The 21,418-nt window shown below is 41.3% G+C and overlaps 1 protein-coding gene across 1 annotated transcript; it reads left to right on the top strand.

Moving 5' to 3' along the window:
- The first annotated feature begins 244 nt into the window (after window positions 1-244).
- UBTFL1 (upstream binding transcription factor like 1) lies at window positions 245-1,486 on the top strand. Its single transcript, XM_008515331.2, has one exon. The coding sequence runs from the start codon at window positions 251-253 to the stop codon at window positions 1,484-1,486; it is 1,236 nt and encodes a 411-aa protein (XP_008513553.2). The 5' UTR covers window positions 245-250.
- The last annotated feature ends 19,932 nt before the right edge of the window (window positions 1,487-21,418 follow it).

Here is a 21,418-nt window from a genome sequence, read left to right as displayed (position 1 = left end):
TTATAACTTAGACTAGTTATCATTAAGGGTATTAAATCATGGAAGGGACATAGCCAAGTCAGGGGTGATTTTCTCATTTATTGCATAGGAGAGTAACTTTCCTTCTTTTTCTCCTTAGAAACATAGAATCACACACACTGCAGGACTTCCAGAAATAACTTGCCAGCTGAGTCTTGAGAGTGAAGAAGTTTGAGATCCTGCTGAGGTGTCTGAGCTGCCAGGACCATCTAAGTGGCCTAAAGACCTGGAAATGGCGTTGCGTGAAAGCCAAGACCACTGGTCCAAAGAAGACATTGTGAAGTTACTGGAACGCATGGAGAATAACCTCCCCTCCAACGAGAGACACACGTTCAAAACGACCCAGTCACAGATGGACTGGGGAAAGGTAGCTTTTAAAGACTTTTCTGGAGAAATGTGCAAACTCAAATGGTTAGAGATTTCTTATACATTGAGAAAATTTCGTACTTTGAAAGAATTAGTCCTGGAAGCTAAGGAACATGCTAAAAAACTCTCCAAAAGCAAAAAACACAGGAAACATCCTGACTTCCCCAAGAAGCCCCTGACTGCTTACCTCCGCTTCTTCAAGGAGAGGCGGCCCCAGTGCTCCCAAATGCATCCCACGCTGAGCAACCAGCAGCTGACCAAGCTCCTGTCTGAGGAATACAGGGAGCTCCCAGAGCAGGTGAAGCTGAAATATATCCAAGATTTCCAAAAGGAGAAACAGGAGTTTGAGGAGAAAGTGGCTCGATTCAGGGAAGCCCACCCTGCTCTAGTCCAGAACTCCAAGAAATCTAACGTTCCCAAGAGAAGCCCAACCAAAGCCCCAAAGAAGATGCAGGGAAGTGAGAAAGAAGTGAAGTCTTCCCCACAAACCTCTTTTTCCCAGAAGATGAAATTCCACGGAGAGCCCAAGAAGCCCCCCATGCACGAATACCAGAAATTCCACGAGGATTTGTGGTCCAGCAGGGAGCTGCAGGACCTGCCCCTGAGGGAGCGCATGGTGGAGATTGGCAGACGCTGGCAGCGCATCCCGCAGAGCCAGAAGGAGCACTGTAAGAAGCAGGCTGAGGAGCTGCAGAAACAGTACAAGGTGGACCTGGATCGCTGGCTCCAGAGTCTGTCTCCTGAAGAATATGCTGCATACAGAGAAGCCACCTATACTAAGCGTAAGAACCTGGGCATGAGGGGAGGCTCGAACCCCAAGATCAGACGGACAGATCTGCCGTCCCCATCTGCAAGGAGTCCTCAAGAAGGACTTGGAGAGGAGCAGGAGCTCCAGGCTTCAGAGACAGAATCATCAGAGTCTGTTGGGGTAACTTCTCTTTCCTCACTGGGATCAGAAGACAATAAGGAAGATGGGGAAGAGGAGGAAGGCAGGAACTCCTCGGACTCCAGCAGTGAGGAGGAAGATGGAGAGTGTGAGTCTGAGGGCAGTGACTCCAGCTCATATTCCTCAGAGGACTCCTCTGACTCAGACTCCAACTGAGTTTTGTTCACACTCTACAGGGTAGGACAGAGAGCTGCCCAGCATAAGTCCGGGGTGTTTACAGCAAACTGAAAGTCTGTTCTCCCTGTCCTGGCTTCATTTCCTTCCTTCTTTCCTTCCCTCCTCCATACAAAGTAGAATTGGTTGGCAAAAAGGAATCTCGTGCAGGACTTACTGGCTCCTCTCTAAACCCCACGTCCACCCCCAGAAAGACTCCACGCAATTAAGGCTCTTGGAATAAATAAGGAGGGTCTTGGGCTGTGAGGGACACACTGGATCAGACTGAGTTTCCTGACGTGAGAGGCTTTGCTCTCCTCATGTTCTGCCTGCCAGAGGTGGTAGGGGACACCCAGGAGCCCGTGACCTCTGCCTTCTCTGTGGAACTGTCCCTCAGGACTCATGCACTGGAGCTGGGGAGGGGAAGTTTTGATTGATTGCTTGTAGAAGAGTTGCCTTTAAAAATATTATCAATCTCCTGATATCTCTCCCTGGTCTCACCAGGAAGGAGCTGGCCATTTCCCATCTTAGGAGTGGGCGGGGCCATGTGCGCAGCAGCATTTCTAAACGTACATTTATTTTTCAGTTGCCAATGAGATTTTTCCAACGGATTTCAAAACTCAAAATTAAAGTTTTAAAAACTCACCTTTTTCGTTTGAATTAGCTGCTCGTTAGAATCAGTCTCCTTTGCCTCTAGGTACTAATTTTCCCTGTGATGTCTGAATTTATTTGTTTTTTTTGCCCTCCCACTTCTTAATGCTCCAGGTCCAAGAGAATCACATTTTTACCATACCTCCAATTTCTATGTATCACAGTACATGTGTGTATAAATAGAATTATTTTATTCCACTGATCACTGATCTGTCTGTGAATTCATGTACCGGGCCCACACTGCTTCAATTATTCTTGTTTACTTACATTTTTGAAAGTCTGTTTAAAGCCAGTACCACTTCATATTTTTCTTTTCTAAACGTTCTTGGCTATTTTCATTTTTTGTCCTCATGGACATTAGCATCACAGATAACTGTAATTGTATCCTCTATATATGAAAACAGTTGAATTTTGAGAGTTTATCTTATTCCTTGATGTCTTAGTGAAAGACTTCATTATTCATAAATGGTTTTATAAGCCTACAATTACATTATCAGAAAATAAAGACAATACTTATAATTTTCATACCTCTGCTTTTGAATTGTGCTTTAAATCATGTACTTTCAAATTTATTCAGCATCTACTGTTTTCTAAGCCTTGTCTTGGTGGCATAGGATACAGAGATGAAAGTTACAATTCCTGACTCTGTGACACTCACAGTCAGGCAGAGAAGAAAGTAAGTGTAATCAGTAAGAGGCAGAAAAGCACAAATACTAGATAAATAGAGGCTAAAATTCTGAATTTTCATTTACGAAAAGATGGCATTGGTTAAAATACAAATCACTTCACTTATCCATTTCCCCATCTACACATTTATGAACTGGGAACAAAATTACACTCGTACAGGATGTAAGTGAAGATTAGGTTTAGTGCTTAAATAAAATGCCTGGCTCACAGTTGGTTCAAAAGAAAATGGTCAGTCAATTTCTTTCTTCCCCCCAAATCTACTAATGTCAATTGATGAAAGAACTGACGAGCAAGAGTGGGCAGCACTGCCAAGTGATCGCCCCACAGCTTTCCGCTCCTTAACCATAGAAATGGAATTGAACCCAGGAACCTAGCAACTCAGCCCCAGAGGCATTTCTGGCTTTTTGGCTGAGACCCAGATGCTCCATTCAATCAGATCTGACTTTTCTGAAACTTCTCAGACTGAACTTTTGATCTTTTCACGTTGAGAAGGACCAGCGCTGGGCAAACACCACAAGAAATGCAGATGCCTCCATTTCCACCACAGACGGCTCCCATCCTCCCCTCTCCTTGCCTGCAGCTGCTCTTTCAGTCAAGCACAGAGGTTCCAGAGCTCTTCTGGGCAGCAATGTCACCAAGTCACTCTGCCCACTCAGTCCAGGAGCCAAGCCCAGCTGGGTCCCCTGGGACTGCAGGCGCTGAGGGAGAGGGCTGCAGACACTGAGTGTAAAACTGGGAAGGAGAGAAGCTTTAGGACCACCCTGCTGCTCCCTCCTGCCCGCTCTCCACCAGTGACCCCTGGGCTGTGCGGGGCCTCCCTCTGTGCGTTCCCCGAAGATGCACAGAGTAGAAGAGCCCACTGGGTCTTCATGCAGGAGCGGGAGCAGGCTCTGGAGAAAAGCACAAGGAGCTGTCAAAGTTGAGCACTGGCAGAGCCAGGGGTGCAGTCAGGGAGCTGCAGGATCCACGCAGCAATGATCCACAGGTCCCTGCCCATGGTCCCCTCAGGCTGCCTGCTCTTGAGTCCAGGGCTGAGCCTCCAGGGGCCTGGCACATGCCGTGGGCTGATCAGGCTTCTGTGTGGACACTAGGACCACCTTCCTTCTGTGTCCAGTCTCCTAAGGAGCCGCCGGGATGCTTTGGCACTGCCAGCCCCTTCTGCACGAACAGGACATTGTGCAAGCTCCTGGAGAACTGCTCTTTTTAGATCCTAAATTCCCTTATTGTCCCTGGGCTGGCTACTCGTGGGGACTTTCCAGGGCTAATGGAGCCTAAGGCCTTTCCTCAGACCCTCTTGAAACCTTGGGAGATAGGAGCTTTCTCTTCTACCACAAGCTCCCTGGTGTGTTGGAAGAGCTTGGTTCTCTGTCCCCTGGCCCGCCCATGTGTCACTTCTGCCTAGGCAGCCGCAGTGAAATGAGGATTTCTTGACTTTGCTCCAAGTGCTACAAGCTACAAACATAGGTTCTTTACCCACCACACAAGAGGGGCCAAATAAAAACTTAAACGCCAAGCTTCTGGCAAGGAAAGTGTTTTTGTTTCAGGTGACATCAGCCTGGGGAAGAGAGTGAGCCCTCAAATTCCTCTCATCTGGCCTCCAGGAAGGATGGGAGGCCAGGGGTTTTAAGGGTTTGTGAGGAATGTGGCTGCTTGTAGGGAGAAGGGGGAGTCTGTGCCCTTGCTGGTCAGCACTTTCCCACCAGCCTGCATTTGGCCTTATGAGGAAATCTGCAGGTGGGTGTCCTTGGTTGTTTGTCTCCCTAGAGGACAGTGGATTCTGGTGCCAGGAAGCCAGGGAGTAAGCAGGGAAAGGAGATGAGCGTTTTGGTTTTAACCCCATATATGCTGGCTTTAATTAATGTAGGGGACCAATATCAGGGCTGGGATCATGAGGAGACCAGAAGGTCTCCGTTACCCATCTAGTGCTTGAGCTGGGTTTGTAGGAGCCAGGCTCGCTCTGGTAGCTTGATGCTGAATCCAGGGGCAGTACCTGACCTCTCTCTTGAACTTGGCCTCCATCTACCCTGGACCTGCATGGCATGTACCCCTGAGCCAGATTTCAGAGGTGCTTGTTTGGTTGCATGGTACCTGCTGGATCCAGGGACCAACTCTACCCATATACTCGATAGTTTTCTGTAAACTTACACATTCAGTTAAATATTTTTCCAAAGAAAAAATCATAAACTAAATGGATTCAATATGATTTACATTTTTAAAAGGTAACAAAAACAATGAAACAGTAAAATCCATGTATCTAAATAAAAAATAAAATTAAAAAGAGACAACAAAATACAAATACATTTAATAGACTTTTTAACACTGCACACTGCACTAGAAATTCCTGAAAAAGATTGGAAGTGTTTTGACTCAGGCCACATAACCTTTCGAAGAAACAATAGCTATTTCTATTATTTCCTTTTCTTAGAAAAAAAAAACAAGTGGCTGGCCCCACGGCCGAGTGGTTAAGTTCCCAAGCTCCGTTTCAGCGGCCGAGGGTTTAGCTGGTTCAGATCCTGGGTGCGGACCTAGCACCTCTCATCAGGCCATGCAGAGGCAGCATCCCACATAGAAGAACTAGAAGGACCTACAACTAGAATATACAACCAGGTACTGGGGGCTTTGGGGAGAAGAAGAAAAAGAAGATGGCAACAGATGTTAGCTCAGGTGCCAATCTTTACAAAAAAAGAAAAAATGAGTGCAGAACTAAACTCTTGTTAAGGAACCAAGGCCAATTTTCTCACTGGTAAATTCTAATCCATCTTTTGAGGGGGTCAAGATTTTATGCCAAAGAAAAACAACCTCAAGTATTATCAGTCTCATTAGATTTCTAGAAAAAAATAGTTAACTTTATTCTACATACATAAATAACAATAATAGAATGATACAGATGAACGTCATTTTTAAACTGAAAGATAATTTACATACTATCTGCAAATGCTACTGACAGCCATTAAATCTCTCCCTGGCCACAGACAGTGCCAGCCCCCTAACACCTTTCAGTAACCTCCAGGTGCTCCGTCAGTCCTCAGGTTAGGGCTGCGGGACCCTAAGACACAGATGAGTAGCAGATGCCAGCGCTGAAAAGTGGGGGCCACAAAAATCACACGAATTTGCTGTGGCTCCTTTGTAGCCAAAAGCCAAGGCCCCCTGGATTGCTTACAGCCCAGCTCCTGGCTCCTGGCTCCTGGCTCCTGCAGCAACCAGGAAAGGAGTTTGGAGTTTCAGCCAGAGGAACTGTGTTCGAGTGTATGTGTGTGTGTGCACACATGCGGCTGTGCACACACTCTGCTTCCTTTTCTAACTCTGCTTCTAGTCTTCCCCACCCCACCCTGGTGCTTAGATTCTTCCTAATTGCTGAGTGCAACATGCTTTCCTCCCGCTAAACTCCTGATGCTGTAATCCTATTCTTCAGGCCCCTATTTACTAATCCTCTTTGTTAAGGACGTTGTTCTCAATTTTTTCCCAGAACATCAAAGAAGCAGATCGCCGCAGGCGGTGCAGTCCTGGTTCCCTGTGCCGGGGGCTGCAGGGAACTTGTAACCATGAATTCGCCTGGATCTGAGTTGTGTCCACCCACTGCATTCCTTCTCATGCAATGGATGGTTAGGATGCAAGCTCAGGGGACTCACTGACCACTCCAGCCAGAGCAGGACCATCACACGTAACAGCACAGTCCTGAGACACCTGTCCCAGGAGCAGATTCACAAATCCTTTAACCCAGAAATATCATATCACCTCCAGGGAATCTTTCATCCAGCATTTCTCACACACGAGGTCTACACAAAAGGGTATTCATTGTGGAATTATTTTCAATAGCTAAATAAATAAATAGGCTATAACTTGGATGTTCTACAATAGGGAGAATAATTTAATAAAAAATACTATATACTAGTGAACACATTATACAAATGAAGATACTTGAAACACTGATTTAGTCCATGAAGTCTTGTGTGTGTTCATGTTTTTAAAATGATTTATTAACATTTTAAAATCAGTGCCTCTACATGGCAACAACCACCACAAAACAATTTATACACTGAAGAATATAAAATTATAAATAAAAATGCACTGACATCAGTCAAGCTCACAGAGGGTGATTTAAGAATCCAAAATTTCTTGGGGCCAGTCTGGTGGCACAGTGGTTAGGTTCGCATGTTCTGATTGGCTGCCCGGGGTTCGCTGGTGCAGATCCTGGGTGTGGACATGGCACTGCTTGGCACGCCATGCTGTGGTAGGTGTCCCACATATAAAGTAGAGGAAGATGGGCATGGATGTTAGCTCAGGGCCAGTCTTCCTCAGCAAAAAGAGGAGAATTGGTGGCAGATGTTAGCTCAGAGCTAATCTTCCTCAAAAAAAAAAGAAAAAGAATACAAAATTTCAATTTATTAGCATTACCATATTAACATTATGATAACAAATGTTTACTAAAATGGTATATTTATTGAGTTGCAGATTTTATATTCAGGACATTCTCTCAGTAGGCGATTCTGTGTACTAAGCCTAGAATGAAAGAATTTTTATATTTTTATACTTAATGGCATATAGCCTTGTAATGGGTTTTTTTTTTTTTAAAGATTTTATTTTTTCCTTTTTCTCCCCAAAGCCCCCCGGTACATAGTTGTGTATTCTTCGTTGTGGGTTCTTCTAGTTGTGGCATGTGGGACGCTGCCTCAGCGTGGTCTGATGAGCAGTGCCATGTCCGCGCCCAGGATTCGAACTAACGAAACACTGGGCCGCCTGCAGCGGAGCGCGCGAACTTAACCACTCGGCCACGGGGCCAGCCCCATTGTAATGGTTTTTTGATGTGTAAACCTAGCAAGGTTAAACTCCAGGAATTTAAGGGCACTGGCCATTTTGTAGCATACTCACATCTCTTCAAGTTATTCAAGCAAATACTAACCTAGGTGCTGCTGTGAGGGGATTTGCAGGCGTTATTAAAGTCTCTAATATTCGCTCTAAACTAAAGAGATTGTCCAGCTGGGTCTGGTTTAATCAACAGGAGACCTTTAAAGGAAGGTTTAGGCATTCCATGAATAAAATGCCAAACAGCAAGTGGGTCTACATTGCTCCGGTTGCTCCTGACTGCCTGTGGACAACATCTCTGTCCTGTACCAGTTAGATTCCAGCCTGCTTGTGTGTTCCCTCCCTCGATGATCTCCCTACTGTTCTCAGACTTGCTTCGCCAGTCTCCAGAATTGTCATATGAGTGAATTCCTTGTGCATATATATTTTCTCTCTCTCTATTGGCTCTTCTTTTCCAGTTGACACCTAATATTAGCCTGCTGGATTTATCTTCATTATACGATAGCTTTGACCATGAATTTTATGGTCTATTGGCTAACAATTCCTCTCCTAGGAACTATTTGGATAGATACTCCCAAAATTTCCTTCTTCTTTTTGCATTTTCTTATAAAAGCACAAATCTCTGTTATACAAAGAAAAATAAATGTAATATGTATGAGTTTAAAAAGAAAGGAATTTGTATGCAGAATGCAATCAAGAACCTCTATAAATTAAAAAGAAATAGATCATCCAATAGAAAATTGACAATAATATGAAGAGCTAATTCTTGGAAGAGAAGATATTAACAGGAAAAGATGTTCAATCTAGACAGACATGAGGAGAAAGCAAGTAAAAGAATAACAGGAATTCATTTTTCACCCATTAAATTGGCAAAACTTTTGTAAATACAATGACAGCCCCCGGGTCTTGGTTAATCAGTGGTTCCTCCTAGAGGAGTGGAAAGGGGAAAGAATTGACATTTTAGGGGCTGCTCCTATGCGTCCACTCTAGGAGCATCCTGGAGATGTCAGTGTCAGAGGGGCAAGCGCATCATTTTATATTTGTTTCTTTATGTCTTACGTTCCTCAGTAGGCTGTAAACTTCAGACCACAGGGAATTTTGTTTTTGCATCTTGAGCCTGGAGGAAGGCGGAGAGGAGAACCAGCACTTCACATAATAAACATTACACTATCAATTGTTAATGCTGTTGTTAATAAACGTAGGAACTGGTGGTCACTGTAGCCTTGCTGAGTGTAAAGAACACAAACTTTAATAAATTTTTTTTTTAATGTACTGGGTTCAAAATAATTCATATTAGAAATAAAGTTTGAAAGAATCCGTTCTTCAACAAAGAGTTGCAAAAAAGAACTTACTTTCAATAAAAAAATTCAAATGAAGAATTTAGGGCTGGGGGCTGGCCCCGTGGCCCAGTGGCTAAGTTCTCGCACTCAGCTTTGGGGGGCGTCCAGGGTTTCACCGGTTCGGATCTTGAGTACCGACATGGCACCGCTCATTAGGCCCTGCTGAGGTGGCATCCCACATGCCACAACTAGAAGGATCCACAACTAAAATATGCAACTATATACTGGGGGGATTTGAGAAGAAAAAAAAGATTGCCAACAGTTATTAGCTCAGGTGCCAATCTTTAAAAAAAAAAAAAAAGAATTTAGGGTTTGGAAGAAGGTTAGAGATCAGTGAAAATAATGAGATACGGGACAGGAGACTTGAGATGTCTATGCGATATCTAATTGAATTTGACCTATAAGCAATTTAAAAATACCACCTGGAGATCGTTTTTAGTTAGAGCTTTATATTAGAGGATTGCAAGTATCTAGGTGATAGTTGAGGCCTCAAGATTAGTGGGATCATCTAAGGAGAAAGGAAGATCAAAAATAGAGAGCCACAACATACAAGGGATGGCAGAAAATAAACCGGAAAGGACTGAAAGCAGTAACTGCTGATGTCGAAGGAGAATCAGTGAGACAGAGAGATATACAACAGAAGATAAAGCGGACAGGATAGTGTTTAAATGCCCATGGCTTTTGAATCTGGCAGGCCTCCAGTACTAATCAGCTCTGATCTTGAAGTTATTTAACCTCCACAAGCCTCAATTTGCACTCCTGTAAAATTAGCATATGATAATACTGGTTCACACAGTTGTTAGGACTAAATAATTTATCAAAGTGAATCAGTGTCTTGTACATAAGAAGTGACCAATATATGTAAATTCTAAGTAAAAATCAAACAAACAAGAGGGTGAACCAAGCCTTCAGGTCCTTAAAAGCACTTACTGAACAAGAAGATAAGGGATTGGGGATGTTATTTGTGGAAGGCAGAAGGAATGGGTCAAGTGAGCGCTTTGGCTCAGATTTGAAATCATGCTATACCCGCTCTTCCCTCCCTTCAACAATTCCACTATTCTATTCAGTTTCCTGCCTGTCCCATCCCTAACCCGACCTGGGCAGGTTGTCCAGGAAGTTAGAGTTCTCTCGTGGAAAGATTTAAGAGGTTTTCTCTTGGTTTCAAAATTTTATTTCACCTAATATCTTCCCATCCTATCATGAACTCTTTAGAGTCAAAGCATTGTAGGTTAATAGAAGATATTGGGTTTTAAAAGCTTATTGCTTGGAAGAGTTTAGGAAATATTAGACTGCTTCTTAAAAACTTGGCTTATGGGACTGGCCCGGTGGCGCAGTGGTTAAGTTCGCATGTTCTTTCAGCAGCCGAGGGTTCACCAGTTGAGATCCCAGGTGCGGACATGGCACCACTTGGCAAGCCATGCTGTGGTAGGCATCCCACATATAAAGTAGAGGAAGATGGGCACAGATGTTAGCTCAGGGCCTGTCTTCCTCAGCAAAAAAAAAAAAAAAAAAAAAAAGAGGATTGGCAGCAGATGTTAGCTCAGGACTAATCTTCCTCAAAAAAATAAAAAATAAAAAAAACTTGGCTTACAGTTGGAGTAAAACAGTTACCCTTCCACAAGACAAAGTCCATTTAAAGAGAGTAGATCTTTTTGAACATTTGTGATCTTGCCCTGCTAAGCCTCGTCAAGATTTGAAAGGCCTGGAGCTGGTGGCGACATTAACTTCCTTCTTAATAGATGGAGAAGGATGTGGAACTCTTAGGGTCAATCTAAGAATTAGAGCAGGAAGAGATGAAATGGGAAGACTAGGCAGAGAGATGGCAAGAGGCTGTATTGATATCTGGGATGAGAAAGCCAGGAAAAATGACTGAGTTGAGCAAAGATAAGAACTTCCAGGGCAGCGATATTGACTAGGGAGTTAAAAAGAACTTTGCATTGATCAAACGTCGTTCCCCCGGTCAATGCTCTCAACCCTTCAGTAGAAGCAGATTCCTACAAAAATACCCATCCCCTTCATGCCTCAGTTCCCTCTTACTTTTGTCTATTTCCTCCTCTTCACAAAGGAAGCCCTTGAAAGACAAGTCACCCCACGTTCCATCGCTCAGCCTGCTGCAGTCAGGCATCTGCCTGGATCTTGCTTACTACCATCGACTGGGCAAAGATGGGCTTCGTTTCTAGAAAGGAATCCTGCCAGTTCTCAAACCTCGTGAACTTTCCAGACATTTGACACTCTACTGCTCTTTTTGTGAAAGTGACCTCTCTCTTAGTTTCTGTGGTAAACACAGGCTGGTTCTCCCTGCTGTACAGGAGATTGTATATTCAGTAGATTTTGCTGCGTCTTCAGTAGAGCCTTGTATAAATACCTAGTTGCTCTGCACACCCTTCCATGGCACACCGAGCTACTCTCATTAGTAAAATCAATACGCATGCATACTTGTCAAATGCTTGATACTTGAAAGATTTAGCTGTCGTAGAGTCAATATATACTACAGATTAAGAGAAAGTCATGAAGATTACGGTAAGAAAGACATTAGAAAATTTCCGACAAGTTCAAGCCAACACTACTGTAAGTTTGCCCATCTCAGATGAATTTGCATTTTATGAACCTCTTTCAAACATTCTCCACTTTAGTCAACAGATAATTACCAGAAAATAGTACCACAAAGAAAGTATATTCAATATACTTCAATTCAATATAATTCAATATGCACAAAGAAAGTATATATTCAATAAACGATAATAAAAGCAAGGTTTTTTCACTTCATTAAATATTCTGTTTTCATTCATCTTCTTTTCTGATATGCATCCAGATTTTCAGATGCAAATATATTATTAGGACTCTTAGATTCTTATTTCTTGTTCTATTTTCTTTTCTAAGTTGCAGATCCATAAAGCCATCTGGACATTAGTCAGGTTTTTCACATAAACTCAAAACACATTAAGTACCCCGTGTCCAAAAGAATCCACTAGGCTTCCTCCTTGCAGTGTTCTCACCTTAACTTCTTGCTCTCAGGCATTGGCACTGCTGCCCACCTCATTCTCCGTACTGGAAAACTGAGATTTAGTCCAGACATGTCTCTTCCTCAATTCCCACATCATACCAGTCCCTGTATCTCTCAGGTGCATCCTGTCCCTCACATTCCTAATCTCTGCTTCCTTAATTCAAGCCCCTATTATCTCTCAAGAATTCTTCCTAATTTTTATACTTATCATTGCCATTAGATTTAGCCTCACAAAGTGAATCTAAAAAGCACTCTGTGAATGAAACATCTAAAACATAAATACCACCGTAATAGACATTTCCTTGTTAATTGAGATTTAAGCATTCATCTGATAACATCTAATGAGTTTATCCTAAGTGTAACTACTCCTCCTACTGCTGGTGATCCAATAGGACCATCATCAAGCCTACATTTCAGTGGAAGATACAGCAATCAAATAAATAAAAATATATGATACGATATTATACATGACAAATCAAATGAGAGAAATAAGATGAGGAATAGAAAGGGATGGAATCAGCTACATCATGTGTATTTGTATTCATATTTTGTATACTCTAGTTAGTGGAAATATAGCAAGTAAACGGGACAAACAAAATCCACTTGCTGATGCAGCTTAAAATGTAATTCAAGGAAGAAATAGAGTCAACAAGTAAATAAGTGAAACATATGATGCCCTAGAGTATGATAGCACTTTGTAGAATAATAAAGCAGAGGAGGAGAACGGAGTATGGGGGAGGGGATGAAACCCTCAGAAATAGGGTTAAATAATAGATTCCAGTCCAGCCTATTTAAGTCCAATATCCATCTTTTTTTTTTTTTTCCCCAGATTAGCACCCGAGCTAACAACTGTGGCCAACCTTTTTTTTTTTTTGCTTTATCTCCCCAAATCCCCCCAGTACATAGTTGTATGTCTTAGTTGCAGGTCCTTCTTGTTGTGGCATATGGGATGCCACCTCAACGTGGCCTGACGAGCGGTACCATGTCCGCACCCAGGATCCAAACCAGCGAAACGCTGCGCCGCCGCAGTGGAGCATGCGAACTTAACTACTCGGCCATGGGGCCGGCCCCTCCAATATCCATCTTTTAAGCAACAGCTGGCTGCTTTCCTAACATCTGGGTTGGAAGAGAGGAGCCAGGAATTAATTTTTCTCGGTGACTTTCAACTCACACTTCATGGAGAATTTATCAAGTGGGTGGAACAGGTTGGATAAAAGAATTTTGATTCTAGTGTGGGAAAAAAAAGGAAAGAAAGAAAGTTTTGTGAGTTCTGAGAATTGGCAAGGCTAAGCCTTAAGTACAACAGATTGATGTGTCATGAAACAAAGAATCGGTGACATTCAACAGAAGATGTATACACGGGTTTATGTTCTGACTAACCCAATGTCACTGAAGGATTATGTGATTTTAAGGAGGGAAGCAATCAGGGTTGAGTATTAGAAGATGCTTCCATTTCTCCATGAAGAATAGCATCATTTACAGAGACTTGAAAGGGAGGGAAGGATATTCTTCACTAACTCTGGGAAAACACAGCAAGAATGGCTCATAAGAGGCAGATCTTAAGATGAAGAGGTACCAGATAGGGAGGTGTATAGTCCTCTGGACAGGCTCAACTACTTTCTACGTAAGGGGCAGCCCGTTAGCCATGTGCCCAGGATCTATTATTTTTTGTTGGGATCATGTGGGTACTCTTTCCCCTTTTATTAATTACTGTATTTATTTTCAGAAATAAGGGCATCATTTGACCATACAAATTTTTCATAGCTGAATATATCCTTTTAATCATATTTGCAAGCTGAAGAATGAATTACAGTGGAAAACATAAATATGACCTAGGCTCACAATTAGTGAAGTTACATAATAGGCAAAAAGAATGACATAGGAAAGGGAAAATTGAATGAGTGAAGCAACGCTCAGATTTAAGGTAAATTATTCAGTGTTACATACAAAAATGTACATTTATTCAGTATATTTAATTTTTAATTGCTAAGAATAGATTTTGAGGAGTGCATATTTTACTAGTGCTTTTCTTGTTCTTTATATTATTATTTTTTTTTCTGTTTTATCTCCCCAAACCCCCCAAACGTAGTTGCATATCTTAGTTGCAGGTCCTTCTAGTTGTGGGGTATATTATTTTTTTTTTACCAAGGGCGTATATTATTCGTATAATGTAAAATGGGAATAAATCTGTAAATATTACAAACAGAATCACTTTTAGGAAAATAAACCTAGCCAAAATCACAAAAACAAAAAAAAATTTCAGCCAATTCACATTATGAAGAACTAACGTTACATCTGAAAATTCAGGGCAGCCACCATGAGGAGCAGAGGCACTAAAGCAGGTTTTCGAGAAAATACTTTGCAAGTAATACTTGTCAAATGTCCATATATGTCCAATTTAGAAAAGGACATATATGGACTTTCCTTCAGTTTTCTAGAAAATGGCTTGAATAAATGGCGAATCCTCACATTTATGGCAAAGGACAACATTGTTGTTTAGAACTAAGAAATGTTTTTCTGATACTGCTGATAACTGAAAAAAGTTAAGAGCAGGTAATTTACAAGCAACTTTGCTAGGAAAATTGAATTCAAAGAAATTAGTCTTATATCTGACTTTTATTATTTGAAGTTTCAGAAAATTTCCATGGTCTGTGGTTAGGGATTTGTTTGTTCTGCAGAGATGTCAGTAATCCTCTAGTTTATTAAACATTACAAACAATTGGCCTTGCTTTCCGGACCTCATATAACTCAGTAATGCAATGTTGTGGGTGTAACTACATTTCCTTACCTTAAAGATCCCATTATTTCTATGTGTATATATGTATGTTTCTCTCTTTTATTTTTGTAGTGACTATTACCCTATTCATATTGGATCCTAAAAGACCCAATAATCATGTCACCCTACGTGGAGATTTGAGAAGCATGAGGGTTACATGTAATCTCAAGATGTTGTGTACAACTCCAAGATCTGAGTGTTTTCCTGAGTGGGGTACTCAGACCCTCACCTCTGGACAACATTACTTGGAGGTGGATGTGGAGAATCGGGCTTTGCAAGTCTGTGGTTATTACTGGAATGAGAAAATAGGAATTACTAGGTAGATAATGGGGAGAGATTCTCTTCTTGGATGTATTAAGGATATTCACCATAATCTATTTACTTCTTCACTTTTGTTTCGGTATGTGCCAATGTCTTTTGGTTAGATAGGAGTGTTCCCAGATTATGAAAATGGAACAGTGAACTTTGTTAATATTGCTCACTTTCCTGCTATATGGTAGCCCTTCTTGCTCCTTCTCTCCTTTTCTCAGGCCTGTCATTTGCTGTACTCAGTTACCACCATGGACAAATCAGAAATCTGTCCATATGCTGGGGGAGCTCCAGTATCTGAGGGAACTCTTTTCTTTGTGTCATCTCAAATAAGATGTGTATGTTATATCTGATTGTCTTTAGGTTCCTTCTAATATAATGAAAACACATTTACTATACTATTATTGAACATGGTGACAATTAAAAAATATGTATATATATTGTTCATTTATTCATTTTGTAAAAATCACCACCCATGATGTATAGCATAAAATACAGTCTGTAGTTTTGTCCGATTTCTGAACTACCAGGAAGTAAAAGGATAGATGCTATGGTGACTGGATAAAGTTAAAATTCAATACAAGAGAGCAGGCATCATACCTATGTTTCACTTTCCTTTGTAATTCTCATCACTTATATAAAAATTTATGAATTATCAGTGTTCCCCACTAGATTGAAATTGTGAGAAGATAAGAACACTGCTAGAACAATTCAATACACTAATGGACAAATCATCATTATACCTCATACTACACACAATCATTTTCAGATGGATTGAAGTTCTAAACATGAAAGGGAAAACAATAGGATAAAATTTTCAAACAAAAACAATTTCTAAATAGATCTTAAAAATAGTAACCGTTAAGGAAAGAATTAACTGGGCTAAATTCAAAGTAACGATTTCTGTGCTTCAAAAAATGCCATCACAAGCAGGGAAAATGCAAGTCAAGAATAGGAGAAGATATTTGCCATATATATACCCAACAAGATAGAACAGAATATGTACAAAGAATGTTTAAAATTCAATATGAAAATGTTGATAAATCTGATATAAAATAAAAAATATTTGAAAAAGTGTCTCACAATAAAAAGGTAAGTAAATGACCTGTTGACAGGTGAAAAGGTCCTTGCCTTTATTAGTCATTAAATTATTGCAAATTAAAACCACAAGTTGAGAAACAAAAGAAAAAATACACAAGTGGGACTTCATCAGACTAAAGAGCTTCTACAAGGAAAAAGAAACTACGATCAAAACAAAAAGACAACCCACCAATTGGGAGAAAATATTTGCAAATCATATATCTGACAAGGGGTTAATCTCCGTAATATATAGGGAAGTCACACAACTGAACAACACAAAAACAAACAGCCTGATCAAAGAATGGGCAGAGGATATGAACAGACATTTTTTCCAAAGAAGATACACAGATGGCTAATAAACACATGAAAAGATGTTCAACATCACTAATCATTAGAGAAATGCAAATCAAAACTACACTAAGATACCACCTTAACCTGTTAAAATGGCTATAATCACTAAGGTTAAAAATAACAAATGTTGGAGAGGGTGTGGAGAAAAGAGAACCCTCAGACACTGCTGGTGGGAATGCAAACTGGTACAGCCACTATGGAAAAGAGTATGGGATTCCTCAAAAAACTAAAAATAGAAATGTCGTATGACCCAGCTATCCCAGTACTTGTTATCTATCCAAACAACTTGAAATCAATAATCCAAAGTAACATGTGCACCCCTATGTTCATTGAAACACTATTCACAATAGCCAAGACATGGAAACGATCCAAGTGCCCACCCACCCATGATTGGATAAAGATGTGGTATATATATACAATGGAATACTACTCAGCCATAAAAAAGACAAAATCATCCCATTTGCAACAACATGGATGGACCTGGAGGGAACTATGCTAAGCGAAATAAGCCAGACTGAGAAAGACAAACACCAGATGATTTCGCTCATATGTGGAATATAAACAAACATAAGGACAAAGAAAACAGTTCAGTGATTACTAGGAGAAGGTGGGGCACAGGGGGTGAAGGGGAGCACTTATGTCGTGACAGACAAGAAATAATGCACAAGTGAAATTTCACAATGATGTAAACTATTATGAACTCAATAAAAAAATTTATATATAGAAAAAAATCAATGTCTCTCTCTGTCCCCCTCCTTTTCTCCTCCCATCCCTCCGTCTTCAACTCTCCTTCTCTTCAAAGAGAATGTTGAGTATGGGATATTGTGAGCATTAAATTCACTTCTGTGAAGCTGTACTGGAAAAGAAACTACACCTAGATTTTCAGATAGTTGCTGAGGGATTATTTAAAGAAGTCTGCTAATGCCCTCATCTTTTGGAAGGTTCTAAGAATTGTGGCATACTTCAAAGTTTTGTATTAACTTCTGGCACTAGCCAAAATGAATAGATCCTCCATAGTCTTATCTCACCCACAGATTACAAGTGCAAACTGAGAACAGACCACCAAAAGTAACTATGTGAGGAATCTGAAAAGTTAAAAATAGAAAGTGAAATGAGGAGGAAAGGTAAGACTTGAATCGTTACCCATAATGGTGGTGAATTTTGTAGAGTTATTTCTCCTTTCTCTTTCCTAGCGCTGACTGGCTGGAAGGAAGACTCAGTTCTCTGAACTGCACAGCAGGAGCACACAGCAAAAGCTCCAACAGAAACACTCACTTTCTAGCCAAAGGATCAGCAAAAGAGGTCCCTGCAAACAGAAAAATAGGGAGGAAATCCTTGTTGTTTTTTCTTTTTTTCTCTCTCACCCTACTCCCAGGTCAGCCCCAGTCACGAGCTGCAATGAGTGGAACATAAAATGGCAGAGGTGGCAGCAGGGCTGTGGGCACCTTTGTCCCAAGAGACAGCCCTATTTTCTGGTCAGAGAAGCTGGGGAAAGAGGTCCCTGTTATCCTTTCTTTTCCTCCTTTCTGTTGCTGCTTTGACTTCAGGACTTCCGCAGCCCCAGTCTGGGAAGCAGGGGTAACTCAGGAGAATCACTGGCTTTCAAGGCTTGCTTCTAAGTTCCTTAAGGAGGAACCAGAGAAATCTTTCATCTGGGCTGGATTTTCCCCACCACTGGGGCAATACCCTCCTGAACGTTCTGCCAGATACCCCCTGCACGTGAGGATTTTCCACTCTGGGTGGTGGGAACTCTTCCTAGCCCTGTGTACTGCTCCGTCTGTTCCTTTGGGGTGGTTCTGTCCTTAACCTCAGGCATTTTCCTCACAAGCATTCCCTGACCTGTGCTCAGCTGTAGATTCCAGCTGTGGGGCCCGCTGCAGATCTCTGGAGCGCTCTCTCGGCGCAGCTCTACCCTCAGCCAGTACTCAGTCCTGGGCACTCCAGCACCTTGACTTTCCCGAACTTCTGACCCGGTCTCCTCAACTCAGGGAGACCGCTGGGCTCCATCTGGGTTTCCCCTCCCTGTGCTAAGTCTGGAAATCTCCAAGGAGTAAAATAGGACTATCATGGGGGCTCCCCTCATTTGTTACCTCTCTCTCAGTTTGCTCTCCTGGGCTGCTTATTGTCAAATGTCTGAAAACTTGTTTTATGTCACATTTCCAGGTTTTCCTTGTTTAAGATAGAAGAGCACATCCCAGCGCTTCTACTCCATCCTTGCTCACGACAGACGTCTGAGTGGAATTTATTAAACTACAGATTCAATTTCTTCAATAGATACAGAGCTATTCATTTTACTTACTTTTATCTTTGTAAGCGCCAGTGGTGCGGATCTTTCGGTGAATTTGCTTATTTCATCTAGGCTGTCAAATTTATCAACAACTGATGTTTGCTAGATATTTGTTTTGCTCAGTAAATTATGTAAGCTAGGTGTTGGGGGTGTGGGTGGGGCTTCTATCTGAGTTCCTGGAGGCTAGGCTGTAAGCCCTCATTGCACTGTAAGGAGTGGGCCCCACTTAAGGGTGGTGTGGGATGAGGGCCCCCTCCAGCACACCCCCGTGTCAGGAAGTACCCAGCAGAAAGAGAAGCTATTCCAGATGGTTACTAAGTGCAGATCTGACCCAGAAGAGGAGAAAGCCCATGGTCTTTGGGGCAAATGGGTCAGTTGTGGGCCAAGAAGGAAGAGGGGGTCCAGGGAGTTCATGGTCACTATGGCCCAGCGTGACCCTGCCTTGCCTGGTAACTCCTGGTTTAGAGCTTCCCCCTCAGGGGCTGAGGACACCTGGCATTGGGTCCCCCTTCCCCTGTGGGTTTACTATTTTAGAAGCTTCCAACTAGGACTGCTAGGCACTGACCAATGCCTTTGGATAAGTTTTTCTGATTCCTTTGAGACCTGCCTCTCCTCTTTCCCATTCTGGTAAGAGCAGTAACCGTCGGGCAGTTTGTTCTGTATCACCTACTTACTTTTATCATTTACTGTCTGCATTTCTAACCCTCAATTATATATTGTACAGTTTTGCAGGTTTTGAAATGTATAGAAATAGTGTACACTGTGTATTCTTCTGTGATTTCCTTTTTTACTTTTTTACTTCTCATTGTGTTTCTGAGATTTATCCAATTTGTAGCACATAGCAGTTTAGTAATTTTCTTAACACTGTATATCCTTTTTTTTTTTTTTTTTTAAAGATTGACACCTGGGCTAACAACTGTTGCCAATCTTTTGTTTTTTTTTTCCTGCTTTATCTCCCCAAACCCCCCCGTACGCCATTGTATATCTTAGTTGCACGTCCTTCCAGTTGTGGGATGTGGGACACCGCCTCAATGTGGCCTGACCAGCGGTGCCATGTCCGCGTCCAGGATCCGAACCCTGGGCAGCCGCAGCAGAGCGCGCGAACTTAACCACTCGACCACGGAGCCGGCCCCTCTCTTTTCTTTTTATTATGCTTTTTTCTTTTTTTCCAGTTTTATTGAGGTATAATTGACAAATGACATTGGATCATATGGTAACTCACTTTGTAACATTTGGGGTAACCTCCATACTGTTTTCCATAACGGCTATACCTATTTACACTATGTGTACTAATTTACTACATTATGGTTCCTGCCAACCACACACAAGGGTTCTCTTTTCTCTACATCCTCACTAACACTTATTAGCTCTTGTCTTTTTGGTGATAGCCATTCTAATAGTTGTATGGCATTATCTCATTGTGGGTTTGATTTGCATAACACTGATGATTAGTGATATTGAGCACCTTTTCATGAAACTGTGGGCCATCATACTTTACTGAATTTGTTTATTCTAACAGGTTTTTTTTGGTGGAGTCTTTAGGGTTTTCTATATATAACATCATGTTATCTGCAAATGGTGACAATTTAACTTCTTCCTTTCCAACTTGTATGCCTTTTATTTCTTTTTCTTTCCTAATTGTTCTGGCTAAGACTTCCAGTACTACATTGAATAAAAGCAGGGAGAGTGGGCATCCTTGTCTTATTCCTGAACTTAAAGGAAAAGCTTTCAGCTTTTCACCATTGAGTGTGATTTAGTTATGCGCTTCTCATATATGGCCTTTATTGTATTGAGGTAAATTCCCTCTATACCCACTTTGTTGGGTATAGAGTTTTTATCATAAATGGATGTTGAATTTTGTCAAATGCTTTTTCTGTATCTATTGAGATGACCATCTGATTTGTTATCTTTTATTATGTTAATATGGAGTATCACATTAACTGATTTGCAGATGTTGAACCGTCTGTGCATCCCTGGAATAAATCCCACCTGATTATGGTGTGTGATCCTTTTAATGGATTGTTGAATTGGTTTGTTAAACTTTGTTAAGGATGTTTGAATATATGTTCATCAGTGATATTCACCTGTAATATATTTTCTTGTGGCATCCTTGTCTGGTTTTGGTATCAGGGTAATGCTGGCCTAGTAAAATGAGTTTAGAAGAGTTCCCTCCTTTCTCTTTTTTGGAAGAGTTTGAGGAGGATGGGTATTAATTCTTCTTTAAATGTTTTGTAGAATTCACCAGTAAAGCCATCTGGCCCTGGACTTTTGTTTGCTGGAAGGTTTTGGATTATTAATTCAATCTCATTTATAATCTAGTAAGGATTAATCTAGTGTTCAGATTTTGTATTTCTTCATGATTCAGTCCTGGTAGGTTGTATGTTTCTAAGAATTTCTATTTCTTATAGGTTGTCAAATTTGTTGCCATATAATTCTTCATAGTAGTGAATTGAGCTGATTTCTTAACTCTTCTTGCCTCATTACCCTCATCTTAAAACCAGAAATTATTGTTTCTATTTCTATTCTACTTATAATTGTAGTGAGGACTAAAAGAAGTAATATATTTAAATTTCTGCCATCCACTGCCTACACCTAGGATTCTTTCTAGAAATGTTAGTCATTTCTTTTTATTTTTTTAAAGATTGGC

The sequence above is a fragment of the Equus przewalskii genome, chromosome 6 (genome assembly GCF_037783145.1).
Source record: "Equus przewalskii isolate Varuska chromosome 6, EquPr2, whole genome shotgun sequence".
In the NCBI taxonomy this organism is placed as follows: domain Eukaryota; kingdom Metazoa; phylum Chordata; class Mammalia; order Perissodactyla; family Equidae; genus Equus; species Equus przewalskii.
Note: the sequence above shows the minus strand (reverse complement) of the source record. Positions and strands in the feature narration are given on the sequence as shown.

Coding starts and splice junctions, on each gene's coding strand:
- UBTFL1 (XM_008515331.2), top strand. CDS start 251: ATGGCGTTGCGTGAAAGCCAAGACCACTGGTCCAAAGAAGACATTGTG.